The 23,805-nt window shown below is 36.4% G+C and overlaps 1 protein-coding gene across 8 annotated transcripts in view; it reads left to right on the forward strand.

The window, feature by feature from the left end:
* Positions 1-23,805, forward strand: part of RASAL2 (RAS protein activator like 2) — a 360,239-nt gene that overhangs the window by 248,491 nt on the left and 87,943 nt on the right. Inside the window, exons 1-2 of one of the 8 annotated variants that reach the window (XM_032393406.1) lie at positions 5,768-6,697; positions 7,359-7,478. The exons of the other annotated variants lie outside the window; for them this stretch is intronic. Of the exons in view, the coding sequence (XP_032249297.1) occupies positions 6,610-6,697; positions 7,359-7,478 (208 nt within the window). The 5' untranslated portion in view covers positions 5,768-6,609. Of the gene's footprint in view, positions 1-5,767; positions 6,698-7,358; positions 7,479-23,805 lie in introns of those variants that run through there. 8 annotated transcript variants of the gene reach the window in all.

A 23,805-nucleotide genomic window follows, 5' to 3' on the forward strand; every position in this document is an offset into this window, starting at 1 on the left:
CTTTAAAAAATAACAACAACCAAAAAACAAAGGACTTGGTATGATACTGAAATAGAATTCGTATAGTGGATTTTGCACATAGAGGAATATTTAATTTTATCTTTAAAATATCAGACAATTTCAGTGTTAAATTTCCTAATTTTGATAATTTTTCTGGGTTATATAAAAGAATGTCCTTTGGTTTAGAAAATACAGACTGAAGCTGTTTTGGGGAAAGGGCATCCATAATATCTCCAACTTTCTCAAATGGTTTGGGAAAAATGCATATATATAATAAAAAATATACACAGAATGATTAAGCAAAGGTAGCAAAATGTAAAGAGCTGAGGAATCTGGATAAAAGGTATATGATGTTTCTTGTACTCTTCTTGCACCATTTTTGTGAGTTTGAAACCATATCAAAATATAAAATTACCCAAAAAAATCCATCAACTTTATCAGTTTTAGTTATCAACTTAGGAGAATTTCTCTTGTCATATGTTACCTGCCGTTGTTCATTTCTGAGTATCTAGCATTAATCTTTTCCTGTGTGCAAGAATAATAGAGCAGGAGTAAAGAGACCAAGTCAGTAGTTTTGGTTTCTTCAAGAAGGATAGAAATCCCAGATGAATTAGAAGGAAAACTGGTGCTTGTAAAATTGGAAAATAATTCTCTTCTGCTGTAGCATTTTAAAAGTCTTGGTACAGAAAAAGCAGATTATATAATACATCTTATTTGGATATCCTCTTAGAGTGTAAGGATTGCACGCAAAAACTTGTACAAGAATGTTTATAAGAGCATTACAAGGATACCTGGTTTTATTCTTCCTCACTTTGTTATAATTGCAGATACTGTATATTTTAACAAATTGAAGGTTTATGGCAGTCCTTGCATTAAGCATGTATGTTGGTGTCATTTTCCAATAGCCTTGGCTTACTTCATGTCTCTTGTCACATTTTGGTAATTCTTGGAATATTTCAAACTTTTTCATTATTATTATGTTTGTTCTACTGATCTGTAATCAACGATCTTTAATGTTACTATAGTCATTGTTTTGGGGCACCACAAACCGTACCCATATAAGATGGCAATCTTAATGTTTTGTGTTTTCTCACTGTACCACTGACCCATCATTCCTTCCCTCTCACCTTCTCCCCGGGCCTCCCTATTCCCTGAGACACAGCAATATTCAAATTAGGCCAGTTAATAACCCTGTGATGACCTCTAAGTGTTCAAGTGAAAGGAAGAGTCATACGCCTCTTTCTTTAAATCAAAAGCTAGAAATTATTAAGCCTAGTGAGGAAGGCATGTTGAAAGCCTAGGTAGGCCGAAAGCTAGGCCTCTTGCACCAAAGTTAGCCAAGTTGTGAATACAAAGGAGAAGTTCTGGAAGGAAATTAAAAGTGCTACTCTAGTGAACACACAAATGATAAGACAGTGAAACAGCCTTATTGCAAATAGGAAGAAAGTTTGAGGGGTCTATATAGAAGATCCAACCAGCCACAGCTTTCGCTTAAGCCAAACCCTTATCCAGAGCAAGGCCCTCATTCTCCCACTCAGGATGCCGTGAAGATTGTTGAAATGACAACAAAAGATTTAGAATATTACCTAAACTTGTTGATAGAGCAGTGGCAGGATTTGAGAGGATTGACTCCAATTTCCAAAGAAGTTCTGCCATGGGTAAAATGCTATCAAACAGCATCATGTTACAGAGAAATTGACATGGAAGAGTCTATTGATGCAGTAAGTTTCACTGGTGTCTTACTTAAGAAACTGCCACAGCCACTGCAACCTTCAACCACCACCACCCTGAGCAGTCAGCAGCCCTCAACATCAAGGCAAGACCCTCCACCAGCAAAAGACTACAGTATACTGAAAGCTCAGATGATGACTTGCATTGCTTAGCAATAAAGTATTTTTAAATTACAGTATATACATTTTTTTAGATGTAATGCCATTGCACACTTAATACATGTATACTGTAAACATAACTTTTATATGCAATGGGAAACCAAAAAACTAATTTGACTTCCTTTATTGGGATACTCATTTTATTGCAGTGGTCTGGAGCTGAACCCACAGTCTATCTGAGGTATGCCTGTATTTGTATTATTGCAAAGTGGAAATAACCCAAATGTCCATCAGTGGAGTACTCGGCCATTAAAAAGAATGAAGTACTGATAAATGCTACAACATGGATAAAACTAAATTAAATCAGGTACAAAAGACCACATATCATATGATTTCATGTATATAAAACATCTAGAACCAGAAAATTCATAAAGATAAAACTTAGATTAGCAGTTGCTATGGACTTAGCAGTTGGGAGGAAGGGAGAGCGAGTGCTAATGGGCACAAGGTTTCTTTCTGAGGTGATGAAAATGTTCTGGAATTAAATTAAATATAACTTTGTGAATATATTTTAAACTACTTTAAAAGGATGAATTTTATGGTATGGGAGTTATATTTCAATAAGGCTCATGTAAAAAAAAAAAAAAAGTAAGCCTAACAAAGCACCTCTGCCTCAAAGTCTTCCTATCTAATTAAGGATAAGAGCCAAAGACCTTACAACTTTACGTGATCTGGCTTCCTATTGCTTCACAGACCTCATCTGCTTTTTTCCACCTTAGTCAATCCAGTTTACCTGCAGTGATCTCCTGACTATTACTGCTTCCAGGCCTTTTTAACTCTTTTTTCCCTCGTCGCCAAAACCCAGCAACCCTTTACTCAAAAGTCAGTCGCTCAGAGATGCCTTCTCTAACTACCCTCCAAAATTGTAAAGCTCTCCAACATTCCCTATACCCCTTCCTTGTTTTATTCTTATCCTTGGCACTGTTCACCCTAACACAATATATATTTTACCTTTTTATCTCATGTATTGTCTTCTCTTCCCCAAGAATGTAAGCTCCATAAGGGCAGAGATTTTGTCTCTTTTATCCAACTGCATCCCAGGGCTTAGAACAGTGCTTGGCACATACTGTCACTAATGTTGTAAATGAGTGAACAAAAATCAGGAATATAAGTAATTGAAGAGGGAGCTACATTTTTTATACCCTTTTTCCAAATGAAATTTAGGTTTCCTCTAGGACTGTGAGACTAAGGAAGTGGGAAGAAAGAAAGAACTGGGGTTTTTTTTAGTGTCTTAAAAGTAAAATAATAGAGACAATTATACAGTCATTAAAATGAAAAGAAAACTTTATTTGATCCAGGCAAATAATTGTTTATTTCTTAATCATTAAGGCCTGGCTGGGATCCACAAATACATTAAGTACTCAAAAAATGTTGACTGAATTGACAGTGTGGGCCTAAATCAGGAATCAGTAAACTGTGACCCACAGCTTTATCTATCTATCTATCTATCTATCTATCTATCTATCTATCTATCTATGTTGTATTGGAATACAGCCATGCCCATTCTTTTACATATTGTCTGTGACTGTTTTCGTCCTACAGTGGTGGAATTAAAATAGTTGTGACAGAAACTATATGGCCCACAAAGCCTAAAATATTTACTAGCTGATCTTGTACAGAAAAACTGCTGTCCTCTGCCTGTATCAGCCCTTGTAGGATACAGAATAGTATAGTAGGGAATTTGGTCAAACGTTCAGACATTCAAATTTCATTTCTATCACTACCTGTTCCTAAGACAAGTTTTCTGATCTTTGGTTTTCTCATCTGTAAAAGGAAGATAATACCTATCCCACTTGTTTGTTGTTTAAGAATTTTAAATGAGATTTTGTATGTAAAGCACTTAGTGAAGTACCTAAAAAACTTAAGTTGCCCCCCAATAAGTGTCACGTGCCCACACGTCTATTGCACATACACATGGATACAAGGAAATGTACATACCCTCAAATAGAAACACTCAGTCACCAAGCATTTTCCAGATACTTATCAATATTTTAGGAAAATAATGAATAAAAATAAAATCAACAAATGTCAATAGTAAGTACGTACTACACATAATCACCAGAATGTATGGGATTTGGTCATTTGTTGAGATGATTATAGTCAATCATTTCTAACAGTCCTACTCACAGTATTGTGGTGCCCTTGACTCATATTTTAGCAAAATGTACAGCCTGCTATAGAATGTTTACATCTTCAGGTAAGTTTTATTGCTTTATTCTTTTTTTTTTTTTTTAAGGATTTTATTTATTTATTTGACAGAGAAAGACACAGTGAGAGAGGGAACACAAGCAGGGGGACTGGGAGAGGGAGAAGCAGGCTTCCCGCGGAGCAGGGAGCCCGATGTGGGGCTCGATCCCAGGACGCTGGGGTCATGACCTGAGCCAAAGGCAGACGCTTAACGACTGAGCCACCCAAGCACCCCTAAATATAAAGTCTTTTTAAAAAAATTCATCTTTTTTTTTTTTTTTAAAGATTTTATTTGATAGAGAGACAGCGAGAGAGGGAACACAAGCAGGGGGAGTGGGAGAGGGAGAAGCAGGCTTCCCGCCGAGCAGGGAGCCCGACGCGGGGCTCCATCCCAGGACACCAGGATGATGACCTGAGCCGAAGGCAGACGCTCAACGACTGAGCCACCCAGGCGCCCCTGTTGCTCTATTCTTAAGGAAAATTTTACATAAGGAGGATTAATTCATGCTATGTTCTGGTTGTAAGCAAGGAAAAACAGTGTGATGCCTTTTATGACAAAATTTCAATCCAGAGCTTTTTCTAGGGGTGCCTCATTTGCTGACTCTGTTTAGAGAAATCAAGGTTCTAGTACCGGATTATTTTGATGATATCTTTCTGCTTATACTGCCTTTTCTTTAGTAAAATACATAAAATAAAAGATTTATTTTTTTCATTTCCCAGGTTTTATTTTTGGTTGTTGATTTGGAGACTAATGGTGTGGATCCTTACATCAAGAATATATGGATTTTTTTAGTACTTATCTATATAGAATCACAGTCTTGCTTTCACTAATCATTCAATAAACATTTAATCATCCACTGTGTGCTAGGCACTAAAACATTTGTTTTAGGTTAGTAGAGCACAGTTTTTGCCTTTAAAATTCACCAGGTGTAGTGAAAGAAATCAGTATGTAAACAAATAATTTCAATAAAGTAATAGGAGCAATAACAATGAAAGTATGGATAAGAAAGCTATTAACTCTGCCTTAAGGTGTCAGGGAAAACCTGGAGAGGTAATATTTGAGCTGAGTCTCAGTGGATCAGTTTAATATTGTCAGGTGTACATGGTAGAAAGAATGATACCTCACCAGTCAATCAACACAATTTTTGAGCATCTGCTATGTGCCAGATAATGCTGTAGACATTATCTGTCTGTAGACAGTGGGGATACACCAATGAACAAAACAGATGAATTGTGTAGATTACTTTCTTGTGGAACATGCAAAGAACATGCATGGTAGTGAGGTAGATTCCACAACATAGGTAAGCCAAGGAGAGTCTGGGGGAGCTGCTATCAGGAAAGAAGAAGGAGCCACGTCACACCAAAAAGTTTGAACTTGATGCTCTGGGCCAGTGGTTTCAACCTGGGAGCTCCAGAGATACTGTTGTGTCATTAGGTTCTTACAAAGGGAATATCAATTCATGTTTAGAAACTGGCAAACATAGACTGTGGATTTTAATAAAATGTGTTATATATATATATATATATATATATATATATATGTCACTACTTTTCAATTTTATGTAATTTTGAATAATAAAGTTTGGATTTATTTAAACATGAATTCATAATACCTTTTTATTTTTTACATTTTCTGTCTTCTCAATTGATAATATTGGTATAACTACTTTTAAGTTGCTGTCTGTTAAAATGACTAATTTTAAAAAAAAGAGATCCTAAAATATTTAGTTAACTCCTCCCAGTGTTGAAGCTTTTAATACTTTTAAAGCAGCTAAACAAAACTTCAGTAAATATTAAGCGAACACTTTCTAAGTGCCAGGCACTGCTCTAGCCACTGGGATTATAGAGGTTAATATAAAACAAAGGTCTGTGTCCTCAGGAAACTTACGGTCAGAGTTAACTGGAGTCCATATGGAGAACAATGAAGTCAATATAAAGAGGAGGATCTGGATTCAGGATATCTGGAGGTGGTAACTCTTAAGCAGTGAGAATTCTCTCACAGAAGGCAGACTGCTAGAATAGAAAGAAAGTAGATTACTGAGAACAGAGCTAATGTTTTGCTAACGCAGGGGAAAACGCTTAGCTTTTTAAGAGTGTTGTTTTCTCATAGCAAACCTAATCAATCTCCAGAGAAAAGGGATATTAGTGATTTATGGGTCTCTGAAAATACCTCTACTGCTTGATTTTTCTCTGCCTATTAATGAAGTGTAAGCCTGTGAAATAATCTTAAATCCAAGCATGTAAGTATGTAATGTAAATCATGTTGAAAATCCATCTGTCTCTGACTCCTTCACAATGACAGTGTAAGTGATAGGACCTGAAGGACAGTCATTCCCGACGTTGGCGGATCTCTGAACCTTCAGCCCAACAAGCTCACTTCTCTGACTTCTTTCAGATTTCAGCCCCCTTTCCTATTCTCTCTCTCTCTTTCTCTCTCCCCACCCCCCCCTTTTTCTTTCTCGCTAAGAAAGACAGAGCTATTGACTAGAAGCCCAGAGTTGCCCCCAAGTTCCGACCACCGGCTCGAATTCTTATGAAGTGGACTTGTAATATCCTTAATGTTGCTGTTGGCAGTCAGTTCCAGATTCCATTATTGTCGATCAATGCCGTCGCCATGCGAGGTGGGGGGAGGAACGGAGGAGGAGGAGAAAGGAGGGATGAGAGCTTCCTATTCACGGATTTATCAACCTGCCTTTGCTCGCAGGAAGTCTTCGCCAAGGGGGCTGAGATGCTGTTGAAATAGCTAAAGCAGGAAGGGGTTAGGGGGCTGCAGTTCTCTCTGGTTCGCTGAAAGGAAATTTGACAACCTTTCTTCTCGGAACAAAACAAAATGCTGAATTTGTTCTTTTGCCTTTGTTTTTGTTTGATGATATGCTTTACTTAACTGATTAGCTATTGTGCTGTCTGGTTATCTAAGCTGCTTCAGTGTAGGAACCTGTTTCTTTTTCTTTGAGTATCTTTATTCTTTATTTTCCTTTGCTTTCTCCTGTCATTAAACACAAATCATTATTCAATTTTATCCTGGCTTCTCTTTCAGGCTAAAGCTTAACACTAAGAGACAGAAGGACAAATCTCCCTTCCCTTCTCTTCTGTCACCCTCTTTTAACCCTCTGTTTCCTTCCCCCTCCCCCCGTTGTGTTAGATTGATGTCACTGAGACAGAATTCAGAGTGGAGGGAGGATCACATTTGCTCTTTCATCATTACCGCCTAGCCAGCAATTTAAGTGTTGGACCCCCAAGAATTTAGTCTTTGTGTCTTTCTTTTCCCATTCCATCATTCAGTAATTGTGCTCTGTATGGAAAAGTTTTCTGGCTGGAGAATGAGTCTCCTTTCCCCCGGTGATGTGGCCGAGTGGTTGGATAGTAGCACCGAAGAGGAGAAGAGCCTTCTGTCATTTCTGGGTACGGTAGGGCTCCGCTTGTTCTTTTAACCGTTTGTTGTCTGAACTTCTCTGACTTTGGGGAGTAAGACCCCAGATTTTCTAAAATCCACTTTTGTATTTTTAAAAGGGGGTAGAGGAATTAAGAGGATATGTTTAAGTTGTTTGCTTTTCAAGGTTTGTTTATGTCTATAGAAAGAGTGTCACCAACATTGCCTATGAGAAAGAGACAGTTTGCTTTGCTTTAACAAAGAGTTCTAGCTCCGTGCAAAGCTTACTATATCATCCGGTCAGCTGTTCGTGGTATTTAGACAACTTCTACCAGCCAAAATACATTATTGTTTTACTATACCTCTTTGTACAGTGATGATGAGGCTTGCCTTGTAAGAGTGGCAGTGTGCTTTGTGTGCAAGAAAAGCCAACATATGGATTGAGAAGTAGCTTTTATGCAAGGTGTGAAATATTTGTAATGTTCATATCAAGATTTCTACTGAGTATATAAAATAGGACACATGGACCAGCAGTTACTTAAACTTCCCATTTATGGATGCTTTCTAATAAATTTCTGAGTAAAGCAATTATTGATCATGGAATTGTTGATATAATAAATTCATAAGAAAGTTAGGTTATAAATCCAATTGTGTCATCAGTGTAATAGGAGAGCTTGATACACAAATCCTGTTTGTGAATACTTTTGTTAGATTAATAATTGCCTTGACATTTTTTTAATAAATTTGATTTGTCTTATAATATATTTCACTAAATACAGATATACCTTTCTTATAAATGAGCAAAATTTATGGTCTTCTAATTTATTCCTCATGAGTGTTACCTGTAACCTAAAAATAGTCTTCTGCCATTTCAAAAGATATCTATCTTTAAAATTTTTTTATTATATTTAGCATAAGTTTTCGTTTTATTTAATTCAATTATGTTGTCAATCTTAACATTCTGTACATGATTTCTTTTTTTGTGCAGTTTAGATGTAAAGGGTCATCCTAATCAGATCTTTTCTAGTTCTATAAAGACTCAGGTATATATATTTTTATATTAATCCTACTCTTAATTTGTTTATCATAGCCTCACTTGTCTTGGGTATTTGGGTGACTTTAAGAAATATGTGTACTTCTTAAATCCTCATTTCTCTGAAGCCTATCCTATTCTACTTACTTCCCATTCCCCTCCCCTCCACATACATAGAGAAACATCAGTGAAGAAAAGCAAATACAAATATCCCTAAGTAAAACCAACCATTTAGACCCTATTGCATCATGGGAAAGGAAGGTAGAGTCATCGCTAAACATCTTTCCCTTGATCTTGCATGATACTTTTCTGTATTCTAATTATCTACCCTCAAGATTAATTTATTGCTTTTTTTGGCCATTACCCCACTATGTCTAAAAAGAATTCACTCAAATACAGAGTTGGGCAGATAAAAGGTAACTACAGTTTATGCCCCCTCCCTCCTTCACTCTCATCCTCTGTTTAGGAGAGTTAATGAATTCCTCTTTATTCACAAATGGAGGTGGTAAAGACAAAGGATGTTAGAACATGCTTTGAAGAAAAATGCAAATTCCTACAAATTATCCACTAATGGGAGGAAACCTTAGCATTCATAATAGATAAAACACAGATAAGTCAGTCATGATTCTCCTCAAGGGCTACAAGTTTAGTTGCTGAGAGAGTAGATAGCTATTGGTCCCCTGCTCTACTGTGGTAGTGCTGAACCTGGACGTCAGCAAGTCTTATTTGGGGGATTGAATCTCTCTCCTGAACATGGGTAGCAAACACCTCCATATATGGATAAACAGAAATTTACTAAGTTCTTCCAGAGGAACAATGAGGAAAATTATCTCAAATATAGCTTGTAATAGCTTGCGGATTAAGCAAAGCTCTTATGATGTCATTGGCTAATATAGTTACCATTAATTACAACATGCTTTTCTCAATGAAGATGCCAAGAGAAAAATAAGAAACCTGAATCTACTTTATGGTGAATCTAGGATGAATGGAACCAAAAGAGTTGTGTCAAAGAACCTATCAAATTATGCTTTCTTTCCATAAGGAATGATTTCTCTCTAGGAGAGGAAATGAAAGGAAAGCTCTTTGTGTTGGTTAGACTTTACTACTTCACTTTTGAACAATAGCAACTTAACTAATGTTCAGGCCTTTCTGTTGATCTAGTGCAATGCTGGTTTGATGAAACTTCATAAAACTGTGCTGTGCATTTTTCTATTCAAAAGCCTTCCATGGCTCCCTCACCACCTACCAGATAAAATCAAAACACCTTACTTTGGAACTTATTCTGGCCCTATTTGACATCCATATTCCTTTGAGGAGGGGCCAAGGGGCCCTTAGTTCACCAAGTGGATTAACTTTCTATATCTTACACAAACGTTGCCCTTTGCTACCATCCCACATGCTATTTCTTCTATTTGGCAGTGTCCCTTCATCTAAACTGAACTTTCCATAACCCTGCCCCTGTTTCAGATCTTGTTCATGAACAAAATACTGTGCTAGGTACTGTGGCTGGATATAAAGAGGTATAAGTTAAAGCTGCTTGTGAGAAATGTAGTGGTTGGAGAGAAAACATGAACTATGTATAATTAAGTGAGAAAGATTTAACGATAATTCAAGACAACAGAGGAAATAAAATAAAGCAGTACCTGGTTGTGAAATGATTTATCTAGGCAAAAATTGCCTTGGAAATTTGAAGCAGGGAGACATCATTTTCAATTAGGAACGCTGAAAATTGCTTTACACAGATAGGATTTAATTTGAATCTTAAAAGATAGAGTAGATTTTTATAGAAATGGAGTTTTCTGTATGGAAAGAGTATCATGAGGAATATTAAATTATGTTCATGTCTAATGAACAAACTGATTTGAAAGGAATGGGAAATTTGTGTAAAGAAGTGATGAGAGACAATACTTGAAGGATGTTTGGTGGCTCACTGGGTAGGACCTTCTCTGACAATCTAATAAGTAACAATTTTATCCGGAAAGCAGTTGGAAAGAATTAAAGATTATTGAGTAAGAAAAAAAATGTGACCAAAATAATTTCTTAGGAGGACATGTGAAAGTGTCTCAACAAGGGGATGAGACCAGAAGCAGTTAAACCTGTTTGAAAGCTATCAGGGAAGTCCAGATATGGACTAAGTGCCTCTATTTTAACACTTCACTCCCTATAGTATTATTAGTGGTTTGCTTATTTGTTATTGAAACTAGATTGTGAATGCCTCCATAACAGGGGCTCAATCCCCTGTCTTTTCAGCACCCAGTACACTCCAGGTACAGAGGAATATTTGCACAGCTGATATGAAAAACTGAGATGAAAAGATGGAGAGATTACAAAGGATCTATCAACAGAATTGCTGACAGATTGGAGGAATGGGGAAGAAAATAAATCAAAGACTTTTTGAATTTGGGAGGATGGTGGTTACTATTAACAGAAATAGAAAAGTTGGGAAAGGGAGCCAGTTTTTGAGGGAACAAGATGAGTTCTATTTAGATATATTGAATTTGAGGTGACTAGTATATATTCAGATAGAAATATAGTTCTAATGATTGGAAATGAAGTCACAGGTAGAGAGCAACATTTGGGAGCCATCTAGAGAAGAAAGATAGTTGAAGCTCTAAGCATCTGTCAGTGATCTACTATTGAGAAACTGTCAAGGAAAAAACAGAGGTGAGGGACTGAACCTTGAAGAACACCAGTTTGGGGGAGTGGAGTAGGGGTGAGGTAGAGAGGAAGAGGAGATGCAGAGGGAATGATCATAATGGTAGAAGGAAAGCCAGGATGGTATGGTATTACAAATGCTAAAGTAGAAAAAGGTCAACAATGTCAGTGGTTACAAAAGACAAAAAAAAGTCAGGAAAGACCACTGGATTTGGTAATTAGGAGACTTTTGATAACTTGTGAAATTATCAGTTCCATTTCATTCATTAGAGTTGAAGGAAGAGAAGTCAGATTTTATAATATTGAGAAAGACAGCAGATGGTGAGATAGTGAAAGCCACAGGTTACATCTCTTGCCTGGAGAAATCTGTGACTAATAAAAAGGAAAAGTGCCTTTTTAAAGATTGGGGAGACTTGTACATATTTTTGGTATAGGAGAGAGCAAGATATTGAGCCTATTAGAATAACTGAGGGCACAAAATCCTTTATGAGTTTGAGAGTGAGTGTGGGATTAAGGGCGCAGCGTTAACCTTTTGAAAGGAGAAACTCATACAGGAATCAAAGATGCTTGTAGAGACGTAGCAGTGGCAAGTAGGGAAGATGAGGGCGATACTGCAGGTGTAGTCATCTTACAGCATGTAACTGTCCCAGTCTTGCATTGCAGTTAGTTATTTGTCTGTCCACCTAGCACTCCCCTGTGTCTGCATGGTAGGGACCTTCACTTCATATTTTGGCATCTTCCAGAATAGCACCGAAGAGGTGCTTAAGTAAACACTTAATTTTTGAATGAGTGAATGCTATTCAGATACCCAAAAGTTTGAGATTCAGCCATTTTCACAGTTAACCAAATTGTTCTGTTAGCGCTATCCTTTTTCCTCCTTTTCTACACTGTTGTCTATTCTCATATTTGCAAGTAACATTTAAGGTACATTGGTAGCATTTGCAGTTATTTCAGTAGGTTGTAATTGTGTTTTCTAAATTCTAGAATAAGAAGGAAAATACTCAAATATTTTGTATTACTTTGCATTTTCTAAACTGAATTTAAGTGATTTTTTTTGTTAAGTGAAGTTATTTGATAGAAGAGGTCTATAAAAGAAGAATATAATTTTGGCAAAACTTAAACATTTTCTTTTTAAAGATTTTATTTATTTCAACAGAGACAGACACAGCGAGAGAGGGAGCACAAGCAGGGGGAGTGGGAGAGGGAGAAACAGGCTTCCCACTGAGCAGGGAGCCCGATGTGGGGCTCGATCCCAGGACCCCGGGATCACGAGCCGAAGGCAGATGCTTAACAACTAAGCCACCCAGGCGCCCTAAAACCTAAAAATTTTCGAGTTTCTAAATGACTCTACTGACTATGGTTAATTATTTGGTATTGATAACTATTATCAGATTCCTAAAATTATACCTAACCTCAAGGGGAAAGTATATTCAAAAATTAAAACTCTCATTTCTGGCAGAATGGCAGATATCCTGAAAAATAACAGAAACAACTAGAAATGTCCTATTAATGAAACAAACATTTTAAACTACATGGTTGACCTCTTCTCTTGGGAAAGAAAGGAAATCCTCTTGGAGAGAAAAAAATGAAACTAAATATCCAGGTAGTAAAATTGTCCCGGGGGCATTTGCCAGTCTTAGAATTCCGGAATGTTAAGTTTTGGGGTTTGTTGCTGTTTTGTTTTGTTTTTGAATTTCCTTTTTTTTTTTTTTTTTTTTTTTAAATATTTTTTTTTTTTTTTTGTCAGAGAGAGAGAGCATGAGCAGGGAGGAGGGGCAGAGGGAGAGGGAGAAGCGGACTCCCGGCTGAGCAGAGAGCCTGATGCGGGACTCGATCCCATGACCCTGGGATCATGACCTGAGCAGAAGACAGACACTTAACTGACTGAACTACTCATGCACCCCCAGAATGTTAAGTTTTAATAGCCACAAGGTAGGAGATGAGCTTGGGGTCCAAACAAAGTGAGGAATTAGAATGGAAATCCTTGGGGCACCTGGCTGGCTCAGTTGGAGGAGCATGCGACTCTTGATTTTGGTATCCTGAGTTTGAGCCCCACATTGGGTGTGCAGATTGCTTAAATAAATAAAACTTTAGAAACCAAAAAAAGGAACCAAAATCCTCACCACATTGTTTCTCATAGGACTGGGTCCCTTGATGACTGAAAATAAGAAAAAAAAATCTGGTCAGTGACAAAAACTGACAAATCTTCCTTATCTTAGAGTGGACTACTGGTCAGGGAGGGAAGAGGATAAAAATCCTCTGAGAATTTATAATCACAGTTCTGATAAGGTAAAACTAAAATAGTGGACAACAATATATGTGTTAGATAGGAAGGGGGTAATTCAAACTGAAGTTTTTTAGTATCATTGAATTATTCAAGAGAAGGATAGAAATCAAGATTAGCATTAGGCTTTAAGTATATGTGTTGAAATGTTAAGGACAGCTATTAAAAGAATAGAAATAGAGTGCATGATTTCAAAAGCAGTAGAGGAGAAAATGAGTTTTTAAACCTTGATCAATCTGAGCAGACAGAAAATCAGGAAAAAAGCATTTTACAAAGTGAATAGAAAACACACTAAGATGGTAGAAATAAAATCCAACTACATCAGAGAACACAATGTTGAAAATGTTAAAAGGTAAAGATAGCCAGACTCAATTTCTTTTTTAATGTTGTGAATGAGAAAGACATAAGGACCCAGGAGGGTTAAAAGTAAAAGGTTTGGAAAAAGATATCTTTGGCAAATTAAAGAAAGCTAGCATAGCCATGAAAACAAGATAAAATGGAACTTTATGTCAAAAACCATTTCTAGGAATAAAAGAGGTCACTTAATGATAAAATATAGAAATTGCTAGAAAGATGTAACAATCTTACATGCACCCAATAACAACTCTCAAAATTTATAAGGCAAAAGTTGACAGAAATATAAGGAGAAATTGATAAATCTATAATCCTGTCCATGAAAAGTAGTAAAGCTAGACATAAAAAACACAATAAGCTTGAGTTAATGGACATGTATAGAATCCTGAATCCAGCAATTATATAGTCTTCTCGTACACATATGGGATCTTCATGAAAACAGTCTATAGACTGGGGGCATAAACAAATCTCAATAAATTTTAAAGCCTTTATATCATACAGAACGCATTCTCTTGATCATAGTTGAACTAAGTTAGAAATTAGTAACAAAAATATACGTGAAAAACCTTTACTGGGACGCGTGGGTGGCTCAGTCAGTTAAACATCTGCCTTCGGCTTGGGTCATGATCCCACCCTGGTAATCAAGTCCCACATCGGGCTCCTTGCTCAGTGGGGAGCCTGCTTCTCCCTCTGCCTGCTTCTTCCCCTGCTTTGTGCTCTCCCTCGGACAAATAAATAAATAAAATCTTTAAAAAATAAAAAAACCTTTACTTTTGGAAACTTTTAAAGTTGCTTATCCAGAACTCTTCAGTCAGAGAAGAAATAATAATAAAAATTATAAAGCAGAACTGAACATCCTGAAAACAGTACATATCAAAACCTGTAGGATATTGTGAAATAGTTATTAAGTGAAACCTAACAGCCTTAACCTTTTATATTGAAAAGGAGAAAGGCTGGGCGCCTGGGTGGCTCAGTCGTTAAGCGTCTGCCTTCGGCTCAGGTCATGATCCCAGGGTCCTGGGATCGAGTCCCACATCGGGCTCCCTGCTCGGCGGGAAGCCTGCTTCTCCCTCTCCCACTCCCCCTGCTTGTGTTCCTGCTCTCGCTGTCTCTCTCTCTGTCAAATAAATAAATAAAATCTTTAAAAAAAAAAAAAAGAAAAGAAAAGGAGAAAGGCTGAAAATTAATGAGCTAATCATTTGTCTCAACAAGTTAAAAAAAAAAATACATACATATATATATATATATATATGCATGCCCAAAGAAAGTTTAGGGAGAGAAATAATGAAGATAATAGCAGATGATAATGAAATGGAAGACAGAAATAAATGTAATAGAATCAATAAAGCCAAGAGTTGTTTTATTAAAAAGTTCAATGAAAATAGATAAAACTGTCAAGATTTGATCAAGATGAAAAAGAAAGCACAAAGAAACAATGTTAGAAATAAAAAAGGGAACATAATTATAGAAAATCAGAGACTTGAAAAATAGGAATTTATCATAAACAACTTTATGATATTTGAAAAGTTAGATAAAATGGACATTTTATTTTATTTAGGTGGGAAGGGGAGAGAAAGAATCTTAAGCAGGCTCCATGCCCAGCACAGAGCCCCACACAGGCTCACAACCCTGACATCATGACCTGAGCCAAAATCAAGAGTAGGACACTTAAGAGCCACCTAGTCGCCCTGAGAAAATGGATATTTTAAAGAAAAATGTAATTTATTAAACTGACTATGGAAGAAACAGAAAATACAAGTGGGCTTGTAACTTAACCATGAAAGAAATTGAATCAGTATTTTAAAATCTACCATCTATTGTAGTTTGATTGCTCATGTAGCTTGACTTCTGAAAAAGAAAGAAATGCTGGATTACACTTACATTACTGTTTCCAATCAGTGGCAATTCAGTTTTTCATCAGAAATGAATAAATTGACATTCTGATATCTAAATTGAAAAAGAAGCAAAAAATCCCAAGAGTCATGTTAACCCGTAAACATGGCAGTTGAATCCCTATTGAGTCCCACAGGTGGTCATGGTTCCCTTTGTGTTTAGGTCTTACACCCTTTATTTAGGGGATTTCCTTAGAAAAAGAAAAAAAAAGTTCTTTCAAAAAATTTTCTGAACGGGATGTGCAAATAAAAAATTTAAGAAAATCAAGCTGAACAGATATCTAAAGAAAATGGAAATGAGTAAGATATCAAGATTTAAACCTTATTACATTTAAATGTGCTTCTTAAGAGAACCTGGAAATTTTGAATTTTCAAAAAGAATATGCATAGAAGAAAACACCTCAAAACTTTTATTTTTTTATTTTTTTAAAGATTTTTTTTTTTTTAATTTATTTGCCAGAGAGAGAGAGAGAGAAAGAGAGCGTGCATGTGAGAACACAAGCAGGGGGAGCAACAGGCAGAGGGAGAAGCAGGCTTCCCCCTGAGCAAGGAGCCTGATGCGGGACTCGATCCCAGGACCCTGGGATCACGACCTGAGCCGAAGGCAGACATTTAACCGACTGAGCCACCCAAGGCATCCCAGGAAACACCTCAAAACTTTTAAATCTAAGCTCTCATGAAGCTTATTTATCAAAATCTCAATTATAGCTGAAGAGTCAAACTAATATACATAAAAAGAGTGATTCTTAAACTTAACTAGATGTTTCACTTTAATTCCATATGTGAATTAGAAATAACTAGAAAATTTATTAATTTTACTGTGTATTAAATTGAACTACATGAAGTTGTATACGAAATGATATTTTACCATTTGAACATACAAAAAAATGGCAAGTCTATATTAACCAATGTGTTTATTAAAGGAGAAAAAAAAAGGTGTCCAGACTATGCTATGCTGAACTATTTTTTAGTTGTTTAGTTAAAATTTGTTACTAATTATTCTTTTTTTTTTTTTTTTTTTTTTAAGATTTTATTTATTTATTTGACAGAGAGAGAGACAGCAAGAGAGGGAACACAAGCAAGGGGAGTGGGAGAGGGAGAAGCAGGCTTCCCGTCGAGCAGGGAGCCCGATGTGGGGCTCGATCCCAGGACCCTGAGATCATGACCTGAGCCGAAGGCAGTCGCTTAACCAACTGAGCCACCCAGGCGCCCCTATTCTTTTCTGTTTTATACTCCCTGCAAACAAACTAGAATTGATGCAAATGGTTTATGAGAACATTGCAGGAGACATGTTTAAAATGGAGAGAATTCTTTTTACTGAAACTTGTTTTATTTAAAAATTGAGACAAAGATCACCATTATTCAAATCTTGCATTATTCAAACCTTATTCAAGACAGCAGTTGCAGAACACTGTACTGGGCGGGAATATAATTTGGTACCCGAAACTAAAGAACACATAATCAAGTAATATGAACTTCTACAAATGTATTAATTGGAAATCAAAGAAATGTCAACAATTAGAACTGGTTTTATGGAAGTAGATGAACTGACATTGGTATTGAAGGTCACCTAAGATTTGGCATATAGGTGAAAACCATTAGCAAACACAAATGCAGGGGAATGAATATGGCCAGTTTGAGATCAAAGATCATCTGTCTAAGGCAATTTGTTGGAGAGTGTTGACAGAAAAGAAAGGTGGGGCCAGGTGTTTTTTTCCAGTGCCTGACTGTCTAAAGATCTCTAGGAAGGTAATTACACCAAGAAAGTAATGTTTTAGGGAAGCTAATCTGGTAATGGCGAGCAGGATAGCTTTCAGCAGAGAAAGACAGAGGAGTCAGTGAGATCAGTTAGGGCAGTCCTGCCATGATCTGCATGAGAAGATAAAAAGTCCAGGACTAGGGTGATAGATGGTAGTGTAAATGAAGTCAACAGACATTTTGAAATGAGACTTGGCAGTGTTGATGGCATAAGGAGTACAAATCAACATCGCAGGCTACACCCTTTTCTGATACCTTCACTAAGAAGTGATGTCCAATGTAAACATTTTTTGTTTTTGTACAGTGCTATATGTATATTTGACCCTCAGTACATGATTAAGTTCTCATCTTTATATTAGAGGCCAAATATTTGTGTTTTCAATACTTCAGTACTTTTAAGTACTTTCTATTAATGTCTGTTTTGGAATAAAACCCAAACTAGTCCTTTTTAAAATTTTAATTTTATTTAAATTCAGTTAATTAACATATAGCATATTATTAGTTTCAGAGGTAGAGTTCAGTGATTCATAGTTGCATATAATACCCAGTGCTCATTACATCACGTGCCCTCCTTAATGCCCATCACCCAGTTACCCCATCCCCCCCACACTCCCCTTCTGCAACCCTCAGTTTGTTTCCTATAGTTAAGAGTCTCTTACGGTTTGTCTCCCTCTCTGATTTTATCTTATTTTATTTTTCCCTCCCTTACCCTATGATCCTCTGTTTTGTTTCTTTTCCACGAACTAGTCTTAAGAGACCCTGGCATAATCAAGGACCAAATCTTTTTTTTTTTTTTTAATTTTTAAAGATGAATACTGAAATCATGGTATGAGTAAATCAAAGATTATCCCTACAATTATATATGAAACATACTAATAATGAGAACATGTTAAGTTGGTTATAGAAAAGTTTAAAGTTCTTACATCTCTGTAAAGTTAGAAAACATAGTGCCTTCCAGAGTTGAACATAAAATCTTACTCACCAAAATGAAGCTGTGAAATGAAGAAAGTCTTACAACTAACTGGGTTGAAATGCTCAAAAATGTCATTTTTTGCTGAACAATGTTTTCTTATTTAAAGATTATTCTTTGTAAAACCTGAGCCTTTAATGCTGTTTATCTACTTTTGTCTCATAGAATTAGCCTAAGTAGTTACCTCTCCACTTAGGTGTACTCAGGATTGCTCTAGGAGGATAGAAAGACAGGGTTTTATTTTATTTAATTCTTTATTTTTTTAGAGCAGTTTTAGGTTCACAAGAAAATTAAGAGGAAGGTAGAAAGACTTCCCATATACCCTTATCCCCACATATGCACAGCCTCCCCCATTACCAATATCCTCCACCAGAATATTACATTTGTTACAGTTGATGAATCTGCACTGACACATTATAATCACCTCAAGTCCATAGTTTACATTAGGGTTCATTTTTGATATTGTACATCCTTTGGGTTTGGACAACTGTATAATGACATGCATCCATCATTACAGTATCATACAGAGTTTTTTCACTGCCCTAAAGATCCTTTGTGCTCCATCTATTCATCCCTACACCTAAGGGTGGGTTATTTTTTGGAGGGTTTTTTAATTGAAGGAATCAGTAGTAGATATTTTTTATAAGTCGCTTCCTGTTTTGTTCAAATTTTTTCACCATTGCATTAAGACACCTTTCTCTCTCCTTAGCCCATTTCCTTACTTCTCTTTGTTTCTTAACTAGAATATTGTTATTAGCATCAGTGTTGCAGGATTGAGAGTTTTCTTTGATGGCTTTTTTTTTTTTTGCAATAAATTATCCCTCAAAGAGTATGATTTAATTCTGTCTTTTTAAAAAATTTGTACATATATGGTGGCTGATGGTAACTAGAGTTATTGATCATTTCGCAATGTATATGAGTATTGAATTATTATGTTGTACATCTGAAACCAGTATCATTGTATATGTCAGTTACACCTCAATTAAAAAAAAAGAAATGCAGGGGCACCTGGCTGTCTCAGTCGGTAGATCATCCAACTCTTGATCCCGGAGTCGTGAGTTGAAGCCCCACATTGGGCGTGGAGCCTAGTTTATTTATTTATTTCTTTAAGATGTTATTTATTTATTTATTTATTTATTTATTATTTATTTATTTATTTATTATTTATTTATTTATTTATGAAAGAGTGTGAGCGGGGCGAGGGGCAGAGGGAGAGAGAGAACCTCAGACTCTGCGTTAAGCATGGAGCCAGACATGAGGCCCAGTTCCACCACCCTGAGATCAGATTTTGACCTGAGCCAAAATCAAGAGTCAGATGCTAAACTAACTGAGCCACCCAGGCACCCCTGGAGCCAAGTTTAAAAAAAAAGTTTTTTTTAATGTTTATGCCTATGCTATACCCTCCCTTTCCCCAAAGGTTGTGATTCAGTGGGTCTGAGTTGGGCATCTATGTTTGATTAAAAGCTCCACAGCTGATTTGAATTCACAGCCAGGCTGGCAAATCACTGGTTAAGTGGAATGCAATGTGATAACACACTTTTTTAAAATTGAAGGATAATTAACATACAGTGTCATATTAGTTTCAGCGATTCTATACATTACTCGGTGCTCAGCACAATAATATAATGCTAAGTGATTTAATTATCTTTAAAATATGAAGAATCGTGTGCATATTGTTAAAGTTCTTTGAGTTATTTTTAGGAAGAGGAAAATTGGAGTTTCCATGATTATCTTATTTCTTCTCCGTTACAGCCCATTATATAAAAGACTGGGAGAACAAGATAGCATGCATGGTAATTAAAAAGTACCGACTCTAGATCCAGACTGCGTGAGTTCCAATCCTGATTCTGCCCTTGACCAGCTGTGCAAACATGGGCAGAGTAATAGAACCTCTTTTTTTTTCCTTATCTGTAAATGGTGGTGATAGTCCCACTAACAATTCCAGAGAATTGTTGTGACAATGGAAGAGATAACTCAAATAAAACAGTTAGCATGTGATAAGGGATCATAAATGATAGTTTGGTGTTGCAGGTATCCTTATTATGTTTTTATCATAATTATAATTATTAAGATCCCTGTTGGTTATCACTAAGAACCAGAGATACACTTTGTATTTGAAACTTAAGCTACCATGTAAACATCCCTGCGCTGTTTTCTTAGCCTTTCTGGTTGAGACTGTTACTTGCACTAAAAGTATTCTCCACTATCCCATCCAATATCATCATGTGAAGAAATAGAATACTTGTGGGTGTCCAGACTCCTTGACCAGAGAGAAATCCTTCCTCCTATTATATTAATAAGAAAATTTTAAAATAATAAAATAAAGAATAAATTTGCTGAAGTAAAGAAAAGGTGGGGAGACTGAATGGCTTTACTTACTGAGAAGTCACCACATTTGTGTATTTATCACCAATTTGTTCAGATTGAAGTAAGTGTTGAGGGCATGCAAACTTGAAAGATCTGCTTGTTTGAGTGAGGTCCTGCAGTCTAAGTGATACAGATTGGATGGATTAAAGTGGCTCTGGGGATTTGTATTTTAGAGCAGCTGAATGGTAGTGACTGTCAGTACATACGCTTTAAAGCTGTAAAAATGGGATACAGCAGAAAATGTCCTACTGAAAAGCAGGTGGATGAAGTCTATAAAACGCCCAGGTGCTATGGTGTTGGCAGCTCTGTAAATGCAGTCTGTAATTTTCTTCTCTTTGTTCTTGTCACTTTTCCTTTACAAAATTGCTCTCTGCCCAAATCTTTAAGGTCTCATTACCTTTAGGAGTCCATCAGCAAAACATGCAATCCCGTTTACGTGAAGCCTTTTCTCTTTCACCTTTTGCCATTTGTTTTTGAGGTCCTTTACTGAATCCATACAAACCCATTGCCCAATACTACTTCTTCCTTCCCATTCTGTTCCTTAAACATCTTCTCTGTTCCTGTGGAAAAAGAATCCTCCTAATTTAGAATTCATAGCATAAAGAAATAACGTTATTTGTTTATTTTATTCATTAATAACTTGAGCCAGTGACATATCCTGTCTTATTTATTGTCATCATTTGCACAATATAAAGGCAAATAGATGATAGTGAAGTGGGCTCATTCACAGCAGCACCCTGAAATTTCAGTGACATGAATGGGTGCATGAACACAGTTTGGTGTGTATTCAATTTTCTGTCATGCTTTGTTGGAATGTTATTGATTTTTAAAAAGGTTTTTGAAGTGAGCTGAAGAATTCCCCTTTTGAGAATAATACTAGAACACTTGTTTCCTAAATATAATACCAAAAATATTAAAGGGGTCTGTGAATAATTATAATTGGCAGAGCATTCACATTCATTCATGTTTTATAATTCTGTACACAAAATTACTAGGAATTGGCTTGGGCTGCCATTCATGGGAAGTATTGAGGCATACTATATATGCCACATTGACTGCACCCAGGAGCATGTAATGGTTTTCTGATCTGTCATTAACTAGAGAATTTTGCTGTAAGAAGGCTATTTTGGTTTCTTACATCATTGTCCACCAAATTAAAACTTTATAAATGTCTTTCTGCATTTTGTTCATCTTTTATGTTGAATTTTCTGAAATTACTTTCACATTGGTAAGTATTATTTTCTTCTTTTAAATTTGGCCCCGATATGCTCATCCAAGAGAGTAATAACTGTTACTATCTCAGGGGCTGCCCCAAGGACGAAGAAAGATAGATTCCAGATCCAGCACTTAGCACAAAACAAACACTCAGTATTAGCTCAAATTATCATAAAAATACTTCTGCCTCAAAGAGGTGCTTAAATAACTTTTATAGTACCTCTTTTTCTCTTTAGAGAAAGTATTTTGAATCATTTCTTAACGATGGTAACTCATCCCAAGAGTGGCAGACTATCAGAATTCATGACATCTGAGCCCTGTTATTTAGGTTAGTATATGCATATATGACATGATGGTATACGAACTTTGGTTCAATGTGATTGAACCAAAATAAATGCAGTTGATGCTTATCAATATTTGGGCATAATGATAACAGATACCTTTCTCATTTAAGATATTTTCAGAGGCTTTTGGAACCTAACCCTCAGTCAATATGATAAAAGTATTAACCTTTACTGTCTTTCCAAACATAATAATATTCCAGAATTATTTCAGTCAGTCACTTTTCAAAGTCCTGAAAAGAAAATAATTAAGAAAGTGCCAGTAAATATATCTCCATAAGGTTTCTATGTGATTTGTACCTTTTGGTGAAATATGTTTGACCAGGTGATTTTTCACTTCAGAGTAGAAAGCTCAGGTCTTTACACATAGGCCTATAGAGCCTACATGGCCCGAGCACACCTGCCCCAGTCTCAGGCTTTCTGCTACTCTTTGTCCCTACCAACACCAGTCACACTGGCCTCCGTGCTGCACTTTACCGTAGAAGTTTCGTATTGGCTTCCCTCTGCCTGTAGTGTTCTTCCCTAATAAACCTAGAAGGATGACTTCCACATCTCCTCTTCTCAACACATCTACCCATTCACTATAATTATTGTAATGAAATTACTACACCTCTTCATCTCCCTTACACTGTCCTACTTTTTTGTCCTCCTTGAAATACTTTTTGAGAGTTGCTACCTGATAAGTGAATTAAGGCCATGAACAACACAACTATTAGGCTCTAAAGGCAGAGGTTGACTTCTGTCTGTTGAACAAGCACATCCTCCACCAAAAGTGCCTTTACCCCTATAATCCTCCAGCTGTCAATTTCTTTGCCACACTTTCCAAAGAAGGCACATCAACAGAGAGGAAGATAGGTATTACGTAGAATAAATGTTGTTATGATACCAGACTTTGGATTTAGAGAGCCCCTTTCTTCGAAAAAGCTAATTTTGCACCAAAGCATATAGACTCATTCATCTTGTCTTCATCTCTGGTTGGTCTGAATAACCCAGGTTATTAATGAAGACCAGAGCAGAAAAGGTGAGATGGCTTACACAGGATCACACAGATAGTTGGTAGAGCTGCTAAGAAAAGCACCCACACATTCTCTTTGTTCAATGCATGTTCCATATGGAGCTGTATTGCAGGTTATCTCTCATCAAGAGAAGTGGTCACCTTACCTTGGTTCATACCCAGTGGCAAAGGAAATAAAGAAATAAATTTAAAACTTAACCAGGCTTTTATATTTTATAACTTTTTTTTTTTTTACCTTTCAGTCTGAAGGTGAAAAATATTTTTAGAGGATGAGAAAGTGAACAAAACAGTTTCAGACCTTTACTGAAACAATATTGTAAGTCTCTGTCTCAGTCTTAGAGAGTGAGCCTATTTAAAAATGACTGTGATTAAGTATTATGACTATGAAAGGAACAATAATTTTTACAGCGAGTGAAAATAATGTGGTATATGTAGCATGAGTGGGGCCAGGGGAGAGAGCTGTCTAATTTTGGTC

This window comes from Phoca vitulina, unplaced genomic scaffold (assembly GCF_004348235.1).
Source record: "Phoca vitulina isolate PV1807 unplaced genomic scaffold, GSC_HSeal_1.0 scaffold73, whole genome shotgun sequence".
Classification (NCBI taxonomy): domain Eukaryota; kingdom Metazoa; phylum Chordata; class Mammalia; order Carnivora; family Phocidae; genus Phoca; species Phoca vitulina.